A 10,973-nucleotide genomic window follows, 5' to 3' on the forward strand; every position below is an offset into this window, starting at 1 on the left:
AGCAAGAGTATTATCACATAATTTGCTCTTGCTTGCCCCGTTGCCCACTAACAATTAATATCCAAAATGGCTTGAAGTTGCAGATTTGTGTTGACAATTAATAAACTTGTCTGTTGCAGGAACATGGAGATAAAAATGGAGCTGCCATATCATCAATTGAGTGTACATATGATCACCTCCATGCTTCAGTCTGCACAGTCTGTTGCTCATTCTCGAATTTGAGATTTCGCTCGTTTTGGTAGTGACTTAAAGCTTTTCAATCAGTGGAAACAGTAAAAGTTTGTGCACTCTTTCTACAAATGCAGATGTAGAAATAGATATACATTAATTAACTAGTCCATTATTTATTTATTAATTAATTCAAGAGTAATATACTTGAGGTGACAGATGTTTCTACAGATGAAATTTATTTTGACTAGTACTGGAAGTAAAGAGTGATCTACTTTACTATTATTGTATTATGTGTGTATAGCACTGGCTATTTGCCAATCAGTCTGGCGCTATTCAGGCATGCACGCGCTGACCGTGACGTCACGCACTCTGGACAGGTTTGAGCGCGTTTCATGTGCAACTTGTGGCACAAGCTTGAGCGTGCTAGCAGTTCCAATCCGATGTACCGCAAGAGAGCGGCAGAGGTCGACGTCGCCAGGTAAATCCTTTTCTTGCAGCTCTCATTTCGCCATCCAATGCGATTGCGACGTCTTTCTCTTGTTGTCCTAGCGACTGCGCTTCGAATTCTTCCAAATACGGCAGAGTTGATGTGCTTTCCGTTTGTCGCACGGTAAGACGGACGAACGAACAATCCGTCGTACTTGGTTTCACTTCGTTTGTCGTCAGGTTCATGTGTCGAACGAATTGGCAAGCCTTTTACTACCGACTGCTGCCCGGCGAGGTGCTGTCATCTTGTCTTTTCCACAGGTGAGTGTCTAGAGCTTTTGTTGGAGTCTTGATGGTTGTTGTAGGTGTGTATTTGCTTTAGCTGATTGACTATTTGAAAGAGTATACGACGGAGAGGAATCTGGGCGACAAGAATTCGTCACCACCGAGAATCCGATGCCGCGATGATCCGCTGGGCACCGTGTTGGGAGAGCGAGATTTCTCGCTTTACGATTTACCGTAATCATTGCATCTCGGTCGCAGTTGTGTTGATGCAATGTAACCACACACACACGCAACGCAGACTTTCGTCATTTTCGTTAGAATTTTTGCGACTGTAATATCACTCGTACACCTCGTGTACGCATATAGGATGTTACCCGTACCTGCATAGTGAGTGCTAGAGTTTGTTGCGATGTCAGGACGAGACATGCCCTACTAAGTTTTGTCGAAGAACACATTATCTTTACTAAAAGAGTGTCTGATATTTTGTCATTTGGGGTTTAGACAGATTAGCTAATCCATCTAATCTGGATTAGCTGGATTAGGTAAAAGAAATGCACCCTTGGAGTTGGTCAAAGTTGCTGTATTAATTAAAGTAACTGTTGCACACAATTTGTAGCCATAGCAGAGTTTTAAAGATCAGAGGACTAACTTTTAGTTGAGGTATTTTCTTGCTGATACACAGAAATTGATGTTACATTGATGGTTCTTCTCACATTGAGGGAAGAACTTTCTAGTGCCCATAGTCACTGTAGTGTACTGCATAACAACTTACTACTGTTTATATGCTTTTTTGTAGGAGTAACATTTGCAGTCCATGATGTAAGGTTTATTCTTTTCTAACAAAATTAGGTTAGGGTTTCAAATGAAAGAGCATGAGAACATACTTGCAACCACACTTACCACTGGCTACCATAGCTACCTTAATTAATTAATTAATTGCAACTAATTAGCATGTGCTTGCACAGACATGTTCTTCCTTGTGCCATTGTGGTTGTGTAGTTCATGTGCAAATGTTGGTAGTTATTCAAGCTTTGCTCTAGATCCTTGTTGAGTAACCATTGCAAGTCAGTGTGTGTGCAACATAGTTCTCCTCACACAACTTGGAATCCTGAACACAACAGACCATCAGGTCTTACTGCGGTAAAACATGAATCATCATTGTCTTATGTAGTGAACACTGTACAAGCAACATGGAAGCCGCTAAATGTAATGGTCAGGTTTCCACTAGAAGAGGAAGCATGTCATGTATCCAGAAAAGAACCTTCACTCAATGGAGACAAGACAGAAGAAAAGGCTTCTACCTCAACATCACTTGATGATGATACTGAGGCTAATGATAAAGAAGGCATTTTAAAAGAAGGTTTAAGAGCCTGTAGTTCTAGAGTTTTTACAAAACTGGAACAAGAGGAACAAAAGCATGAAAATAACAAGGAAGACAGTGCTACAGAGGAAGTGGGTGATGACAACAAATGCAATGCTGAAATGCTCAGTGAGAGTGAGTCTGAATATTTAGACGAGAATAAGCTTGAGTCTTCAATGTGGAATAGTACATATGGTGACTTGACTGGTTATGAGACTGACATTATTGAGATTAATGATGACAACTACATCTATCTTGATGATGTTGTGACCGAATATGACTTCACAGAATATGAGCCGGCTAGTCCAACCAGCTCAGAGCCGTACTCAGAGTCTGACTCAGAGCCCTGTTTTCAACAATATCGAGGAACTCTTCCTTGTTCAACTTATGAAACTAGTGACGATGACGATGACGACGACATAGACAAGTGGTCTTGCTCGCGATGCACCTTTGTCAATGAAGCAGTTGCATATCGGTGTGCCATGTGTTGGAAGAAACAACCACAGAGGACACATCTACCAAAGACTTTACAGAAAAAGCTGAATTTCTGTTCACAAGATTCTGGTATTGGATCAAGTCAGTCAGACGATTTGAAGCCGATTAAGAATTGTGTAGTATGTCTTACCAAGCCAGTTAGCACCAGTCTAGTTCACAATGGAACAGCTCATCTTGTATGTTGCTACAAGTGTGCCCGGAAATTGTTGAAGAGAAGGAAACCTTGTCCAATTTGTAGACGTCCTATTCAGCAAGCTGTGTTAACCTTTACGTCATAAGGTATTGGATATTTCTACTCAGTAGTACTGCATATAGTGTAGCGTGGCAGTCTGTATTTTATGCTGTTGAATACATGCATAGCTGTAAACCAGACTGTGTTGCATCTTCTTTGGCTCACATCGGGACCTCAGGACTGCGTGCGCGCGCGCGCGCACACACACACACACACACACACACACACACACCTAAAAAATCCTAAATGTCAGGAGCTACCTCTCAGAGGTCACGCCCCCCAGCTGTTAAGCTGGGCCCTGTGCGCTACTCAGGGAACTCTGGGCCTGCGCTAGCAAACTCCTGGAGCCGGGCCAGGCACTCGCAGGAGCACCGACTTGTGAAGCCAACTGTGGTGTCACGTCACAGCCGATGGCCGATTAGGACCCCAGTCAATGACCAGGTACTCATTTATACTCCTGAGTCGAGAGAAGCAAATGTGTGTTAGTTTCTTGCTTAAGGAAATTATGCCATAGCTCGCCATCACTGTGACTTGAACTTGCGACCCTTCAAGGTCCCGGATGTAAACACTCTAAGATGACTCTCTAACCAACTGAGCTATCGCACCACAGACACACACACACACACACACACACACACACAACGTCATGACTGCTCACCCAGGAGCACCAAATTTGCTGCTACAGAATGTTTTATTATTTGAAAAGATCTACCGGATCCTCAATGGTTTGATGGTTGCATGGAGTTGAACAAACCAGTTAAACGTAGTTGGATTCGTCCGGAGATGCGCCGCTGAGGGTCTTGCGACGAACAGAGCATGCGCATCGCTAGTGCCGCCCGTCACAGCGCAGCAAGCGGTAGGGAGTGCGTGTGTTTCTTTTCGTTCCCACTTTTCCATCCCGATGTCGAATGAGCTCGTGCTTGGGAGGTCTTTTTACCATACGCCTTTATTCTATTAAATCTCCGTGTTTATCCACGTGAAAGGTGAGTTAGGCCGGAGTCCGGCCTGAAGTCCCGGATCCGCGCCGGACGTCGGTTCTCCTACTCATGGAAGTATTTGCACGATTCGGCGTGCCCTCTGTTTTGGTATCAGACAACGGTCCCCAGTTAATTGCCAGTGAGATGAACCACTTTCTGAAACAATTGGGTATTCAGCATGTGAAGGCAAGCCCACATGTACAGTATCCTCAGTTGAATGGAAAGTGGAGAGGCTGCATAGAGTCTTACGGGAGAGACTTAAGGGACTTAGGCCCTCAATTCCTTTTCATCGCCGCCTCCAACAAACGTTGATGGACATCCGCAGTTCAACTATCTGAATGCTGGGCACAACACCCTGGGAAGCACTGTCTCAAAGGATCCTTCACACTCGAATACCAGCTTACAGGACCTCTCTTATGGTGAATCCCGGACATCAGTCTCAGGCGAAAGCTTGCATGGCAACCGACCATGACCTTAGAAGAGGGGTGTGTCAGCTACCTAGACTAAAATCTGGTAGGTAGTTATTCTTCAAGACAGCTATACCAATCCCACCAAACAGTGGAGAGTATTGGACCAATATGGCCAACAAGTGAGTGTCACAGATGGGCAACGTATCATGCTTAGGAATAAGAGACATGTAAAGCAATACATTCCAGAAATGGCAGCAACGCTTCCTCCAGCAACTAAGGTCAAAGCAGCATTGGGAGCAAAGAGCCAAGCACAGCTACTCCAATGAATCCTACAGGACAAGTACCAACAAATCAGTCTATGGATGTTACCCAAGGACAGTCTGGTCAAAACTTTTTGGACTCTGTCTTCAGAAACACCTGCAACTAACCCTTGTTCGAATAGCAGCAGGGAGTCAACGGCTGCAGAGGCAGCTACTTCACAATCAACTCTCGGCATTCCCTCTTTAAGGAAGGAGTGGTAACACAATCCGGATGTCAAGTGCGGTTATCAGTAAGAGCCAAAGAGGTGGACATGTGATGAACACTTTTGCGTTGAGTTGAGTTGTTGGTTTAAATTTTTGCAAGGGGGTATTGTAGTATTGTAGTGTGGAACTGCGAGGATGGGAAGCATGCGCAATCGATGAGTGGTGCTATTGGCGGTACTATCTAAATACATCAGTTATTCGGCCATTCTACATAGTCTACAACAACACCACTGGCAAGTAGCCTTGAACTTTCAGACCTCGAACTCCACTGTACTAAAATGATTTCGGAAATACCCTTCTAAGCCAATCAGCGTCTTAAACCCGGAATGTTGGCTCTAAATTTTGATTTGTTTAGCAATAATTGGTTATGCTAAGTGCACTAATGCTGATTTTGTGTGTGTGAAATCTTCTTGGCGGCCAAGTGCAGTTTTCGAAATGGCTGCTGGAGGATTTGATGCTCAATTTGCGATCGAGTACTAGACAGACACACATGTTCGGTATGATGCTCAATTTGCGATCGAGTACTAGACAGACACACATGTTCGGTATGTCTTTTAGTATTAAGAGAACCAACAATCACCAAATGTGGCCATTTGTTTTGTAACGACTGTGTGAGGCCCTTGGCAAGGAGTGGCCGCATTGTGTGTTCTGTGTGTAGAGAGGAACACGAGGAATCAGAAATCTATCCAAACAACAATGATAAAAGAGAAATAATGAGTCTGAAGATAACTACTGTGATCAACAAGAGAAGGGATGTGGATGGAAAGGAGAACCAAGGGAGAGAGAACACACGAGACTTGTGGGTATATGTTGACGTACTGTGTGAAAATGACTGAAGAAATGGTGATGAAAAATGATATGGGAAATTATCTAAAGAAATCTTGCAAGAACAGGAAAGTTGAATGTGCCTACTGTAAGACCACAGTGACATTCACATTTCTGACTGATCCCCATAGAAAATGTGAGATGTCTTCAGTCGCATGCGCATAGTGTCAACAACAAGTGGTAAGAAGAGAGATGAATCAACATGTCAGTAAGGATGGGGCATGCCCTAACAGTCCATTAGAATGTGAATTTAGTGGTCAGTTTATTGGCAATAGAAATGAACTGATGATTCATGTACAAAATGAACTTATTCTTTTGATGAAACAACAGTCTGATACCAAGTCATTCCTTTTATCCACAAGAGCTTGTCTTGCCAGAAAGGAATTTGAACTTGAGAATTTAAAATCATTTGTTACAGAGAAGATTGGAATGCCCGTTTCTCCACCTGAAATTTGTGTGTTCAAGTGGAATATACCCAATTTGTCAAACTGGAGGATGAAATCAGATGTGGATCAATACTGCATAATACGGTCAAATTCATTCTACACAGGGCCATGTGCACAAGGATATCATTTGTATCTTCTGGTTTTTCTAGCGGGATATGCATATAGTCACTCTAAAGGATCTCATGTCTCTGTGGATACATGTGTGTGTAAGGGAGATTATGATGATAAATTTCCTAAAAAACAGCACTGCAAGTTTTCATTCACATTAATAGACTGACAATCGGATGCAATAAATGTGGTTGTAAGACGAGAGAAAACGGTTGAACTTATCTCTGGGGAATTTTTGATGCAACCAATGACTCTATAACTCACGAAACATTGAATTCACGATCCTACATTCTGAATAATGAAATTGTTATTCAGCTTTGTCTTCGACTCAGTGAGAACTTTAACGCAGAGAAGACTCTTTATATGACTGAGCTTGAGAGGACACGAAGGATATTGATCTTCTGCTACAATATTATTTGCTCTCTCTATGTTGTGTGTACTACTAGCTGTTACAGTTGTAGATCTAAGTGGATGTGTGGGATATACTTTTCGTTTATTACAATGACTATTGTATTACTTGGTTGTCTGAGAAGTTGAGTTGCTTTTCAGTAGTTAACCCTAGGCTAGCGAGGGCTAGAGTAATCTACCGGACGTAGCGCGACTCGACGAGAATACCAAATACCAACTCGCCGGAAATATGCACTTGATGGAAACGACCATTTAAACAACTTTGGAATGTATAGTGTGCGTAATCTCGACACATGGTTGTCCACTAGTCTGGTCGTTCGCCACTTTCGGTAAGACTCCCTACACCTAGGGTTAATATAATTAATTATTGGACATCCGGGTCTTTTCAAACTTCCTGTTTCGTATACGTGCATTCGTTTCGTGTTTATTATGGCATCGACGTTTCATTATGACGACATGCTTCCTCCTTTGCCAGTTCCATTGTTGGAGGAGACATGCAGAAAGTACATCAAGTCAGGTCTGCTCGGTCGCTTGTCTAGACAGGTGTACACGTGCACGTGCATCCACTAGACCTAAAGATGCATCTGTACAGTGAACTTACGGTCGAATAGCATTTTGAAACAAACTGCATTTGTGTAACAGTTTTCTGAATGCTAAAATCTAGTGGATGTGTACGACCTTTATCATGATAATAAGACGTTTGTGTGAGATGTCGAGTGGTGTTAATTAATTAACCTTCTTAGAATTGATTATCCGGGTGGCTAGAGCAGTTTTTATACACTTATTGTTGCCTGATGTTCTGTGCTTGCGTGTGTGTGTACGGGTGCTTTGGTGCACCATTTTTTTGCAAATTTTGAGTTGCTCTAAATGACTAAATTTGTATGACGTTTTCTACCTAGTAGTAAGACAGTAGATATTGTAATGATTATTAACTCACTACTCTTAATTAATAGTGCAACCACATGTCACACTGACAGAGCTACAAAACACTGAATTTATTGTCAATATGTTTGCCACCAGTGAAGGCAAGCATCTGCAGGAAAGACTGAAAGAAAGAAGTAGAGAAATGAAGAACTGGGTTAGTCAATTGATTGCGTGTGTTACTCTTTGATGTTTGTATGGCTAATGAGTGGTTGCTGTTGCTTAGTTGGAGGAATGGTGGGAATCTGCTTATATGACCGCTCGAACACCCATTGCTATTCTTAGTAATTTTGGTGGGCCAGACTGGGGAATAAGCAAATGGTCAGAGTCAGCTGGTCGTGCTGAACGTGCTGCTATCTGGATTAATGTAGCAATGGATTTTTATGATTTATTGAGAAGGTGGCAAATGTTACTTACGATGTGTAGATTTGTATATTATTTTTTGTATCTGCAGCGAGGCAGTTCAACCAGATTTTTATGGCGGGCAACATCTCTCCATGAACCAATTTCGCAGTTTATTTGCTTGCACTCGTATGCCAAATTTTTCGAAGGACGTCTTGCATCGACACTTCAAGACACGTGTGTGATTATACTCCTAAGCTTTTTGTTATATATAGTTGAAGTTACCACATTTGTTTGAAACAGATTCAGAAGGCTCGTGCCCAAGACACATTGTCGTGTCATGTAATGGCCATTTGTACTCAGTTGATGTAATATGTAATGATCAGATACGTCTGTCTGTACCAGAACTGAAAGAGTATAATTTGCGTTGTTATCGTATATCTGAGAAACTGTAGTAATTAAGTACATGTACATGTATGGTTATATTCGATAGACAGTTGTCTCACGTTGAGTCTCACTCAAAGTCAATTGGTAAAGGACCAAGTGTTGCTGCTCTCACCAGCACAAACAGAGATGTGTGGGCAGAGGTCGACAACACACGACTTCTTTATTGGTAGTTTGTTGTTATAAAGCTTTGTTGTCTGCTTGTTAGAATTGGAAACATTTGGCTAACATCAGTGCCAACAACAATGAGATTTTGGATGTCATCGACAAAGCCTTGTTTTCTGTAGTATTTTCAGATAGCGAACCAAAAACAATAGAAGAGGTATGGAGTTGGTTTGCATTTGGCATGTTTTGTCATCAGATGTGTTGACAGCTTGTGTTACAGGGAGCCTACCAATCATTGTGTGGTGATATACACAACAATTGGTTTGACAAGACCATTTCTATGTTATTCTTTAATAATGGAACATATGGAAACAACAGTGAGGTAATTTGCGCTGCATATAATATATTATATTTATTTTATTTTATTATTTAACAAACTTATAATAAACATATTTAAACATTAAATGCAAAATCTGTTACAGCTGTTTCATAACAATATATAATATATATGTAATATATAATTAATTAACATTTTGTTTTAACAACTTATAGCATTCACCCGCTGATGCACTAACAGCTCTTCGTTTTTTTCATTTTGTTGATGAAAGACTGGATAAATGTAATTGGCGATATGAAGTGAGTTGCTCATCTGTCTTTCTTAATTGGTTTGAACTAGTAGTTTTGTGTACTACCAGGGACCAGACGTTGTGAGACAACTTCCATTTCCCCGGCACTTGAGGTTTGATCTAGATTTCAAGATCTATGGAGCTATTAAGCAAGCTGTGAAGGAACATAAGCTGCTGGTACATTTAATGTACAATAGTGACACTTTTATTGTAAAAATAGTTTTCCTAGGCTTCCAACTTGGTTGTCAGGATGGTAGATTCGGACGTGTTTACCAAACAGAAGGCCAAATTATTTCGTATACGTGCAGACACAATTGTACAATTGGCACTACAGCTGACATATCGTAGACTGCACCACAAGTAACAGCTCAATATCAATACGAGCAAGTTTAGTTTTAATAATAGTTTGTCTGTGTTGTGCCAAGGAATGTTCCAACGTATGAGACAGCCATGACAAGGCAATTTTACCATGGTCGTACAGAAACAGTTGAGATCGTGTGACATAACCACTTGACTGTAATTGACATTGAAGTTAATTGTTTGCAGGTGCGATCCTGCACACCAGAGAGTGTAGAATGGGCGAAATCCATGTTACATCCACAGTGCAATGTAACTATGTGTACTAGTTTGAAGTAACTTAGACACTGTGTTGTTTGATGGCTTTGTGCACTAGGACAGAGAGAGAATGATGCTGATGGAAAAAGCTGCAGTTGTTCATCAGCAGATGTTAAAGGAGTGTCGAGAAGGACATGGTGTCTGAATCATTTGTCATTTAAGTTGAATCTTATTTTTATTTTTTTATCTCATGATCTATAGGGTTTGACAGACATTTGCTGGGTTTGCAGATAGTATCTCAAATGGAAGGTGATGGAATTGTAGAAATCTCTTGTCTGCAGAAAATGTCTACAGATTTTGTTGTTAATCATTAAAGAAGTGATTGTATATATTGTAGGTATGGCTATGCCGGCAATCTTTGCTGACAAGAGCTGGAAGGCAAGGCAAGTATTCTAAGGATGATTTTGCACTGAGACTGTTTGTAGAGGCTGGCAATATTTGCTTGGTGCCATGCATGACTTTTAGTTTGCAGGGGGCTATATAGTTCTTTGGAAGTTGCAGGACATACTGTCGACTCGATAGTGTATGTAATGATATATTGGTAACGAGATATGCTAGATACTGTCAAATACATTACACTGCTCAGTTTTAACTGTCATTCACATTTCATTTAGTGGAGGAGGGTTCAACTTCGTCCTGTCAACTAGTTCTGTCGGAGGCACTAAATTCTGTGGAGGATTTGCACCCATGGTAGAACACGGCTATGGTGCCTGCTATACTATTCTCCCGAATCGGTTAGTAATTTTGTGTTCGTCTCATGTTACTTGTTTGCCTTATTCATTGCTGATCAAGGCAGGCAGCATTAGTGCTTGTTTATGTACAGGTTCAGATGTCAGGTTACAGCTTGGAAATCATGTGCACATACCGATGCTGATGCCTATCGTAGAGGACTGATTCAATCACTTCTTGACCTGCAGGACCTTATGTTGTCACAGCAGAAGGCTCGTCTATAGATTATAGTCAACATAGTTATGCAAATGGTCTTTGTACTGTTTTCAGTTTTGATGTAATTACTTTTATCGTCTGTTAGTGTCAGAATTTAGAAGATCCTTTTATGTACAACCAACAGAGGCACTTGTACATTTACATGCTAGACAATTAAATTAAGTAACGTTGACCCTGTGATGTACTTTCCGCAAACACGTTGTCATACTGAAACGTCGATGCCATCATAGGGTATACCGATGAGTGCAGAGGAAAAGAAAGTTTTCCTTATATAATTTAATTAAGTTAAGTTAAACAAGTCTGCTTCC

At 41.2% G+C, this 10,973-nt stretch overlaps 2 protein-coding genes across 6 annotated transcripts; both read left to right on the forward strand.

The window, feature by feature from the left end:
• The first annotated feature begins 144 nt into the window (after positions 1-144).
• Positions 145-3,109, forward strand: LOC134192060 (E3 ubiquitin-protein ligase Mdm2-like). The gene is made up of 6 exons (XM_062660738.1): positions 145-278; positions 473-649; positions 721-781; positions 838-918; positions 980-1,116; positions 1,923-3,109. The coding sequence occupies exons 2-6, from the start codon at positions 564-566 to the stop codon at positions 3,013-3,015; spliced, it is 1,458 nt and encodes a 485-aa protein (XP_062516722.1). The 5' UTR covers positions 145-278; positions 473-563; the 3' UTR covers positions 3,016-3,109.
• Positions 3,110-7,053: 3,944 nt separating this feature from the next.
• On the forward strand, positions 7,054-10,832 carry LOC134192000 (peroxisomal carnitine O-octanoyltransferase-like). 5 transcript variants are annotated; one of them, XM_062660665.1, is made up of 18 exons: positions 7,054-7,184; positions 7,621-7,745; positions 7,815-7,987; positions 8,043-8,167; positions 8,234-8,345; positions 8,424-8,517; positions 8,583-8,696; positions 8,760-8,861; positions 9,032-9,115; positions 9,175-9,282; positions 9,335-9,465; positions 9,531-9,591; positions 9,652-9,714; positions 9,779-9,857; positions 9,922-9,969; positions 10,040-10,103; positions 10,335-10,454; positions 10,544-10,832. In XM_062660665.1, the coding sequence occupies exons 1-18, from the start codon at positions 7,097-7,099 to the stop codon at positions 10,671-10,673; spliced, it is 1,821 nt and encodes a 606-aa protein (XP_062516649.1). In that variant the 5' UTR covers positions 7,054-7,096; the 3' UTR covers positions 10,674-10,832. The 5 variants fall into 5 exon arrangements, 3 of the variants coding, with proteins under 3 accessions (XP_062516649.1, XP_062516650.1, XP_062516651.1); XM_062660666.1 differs by having other exon boundaries at positions 10,058-10,103; XM_062660667.1 differs by having other exon boundaries at positions 7,688-7,745.
• The last annotated feature ends 141 nt before the right edge of the window (positions 10,833-10,973 follow it).

The sequence above is a fragment of the Corticium candelabrum genome, chromosome 16 (assembly GCF_963422355.1).
Source record: "Corticium candelabrum chromosome 16, ooCorCand1.1, whole genome shotgun sequence".
In the NCBI taxonomy this organism is placed as follows: Eukaryota; Metazoa; Porifera; class Homoscleromorpha; order Homosclerophorida; family Plakinidae; genus Corticium; species Corticium candelabrum.

What these genes read in the sequence shown, in the direction of transcription:
- LOC134192060 (XM_062660738.1), top strand. Translation starts at nt 564, where the DNA reads ATGTGCAACTTGTGGCACAAGCTTGAGCGTGCTAGCAGTTCCAATCCG. An exon ending in GCAGAGGTCGACGTCGCCAG is followed by an intron (nt 650 to 720) that starts GTAAATCCTTTT and finishes TTGTTGTCCTAG; the next exon opens with CGACTGCGCTTCGAATTCTT. An exon ending in TGCTTTCCGTTTGTCGCACG is followed by an intron (nt 782 to 837) that starts GTAAGACGGACG and finishes GTTTGTCGTCAG; the next exon opens with GTTCATGTGTCGAACGAATT.
- LOC134192000 (XM_062660665.1), top strand. Translation starts at nt 7,097, where the DNA reads ATGGCATCGACGTTTCATTATGACGACATGCTTCCTCCTTTGCCAGTT. An exon ending in ACAGAGATGTGTGGGCAGAG is followed by an intron (nt 8,518 to 8,582) that starts GTCGACAACACA and finishes TCTGCTTGTTAG; the next exon opens with AATTGGAAACATTTGGCTAA. An exon ending in TATCGTAGACTGCACCACAA is followed by an intron (nt 9,466 to 9,530) that starts GTAACAGCTCAA and finishes TGTTGTGCCAAG; the next exon opens with GAATGTTCCAACGTATGAGA.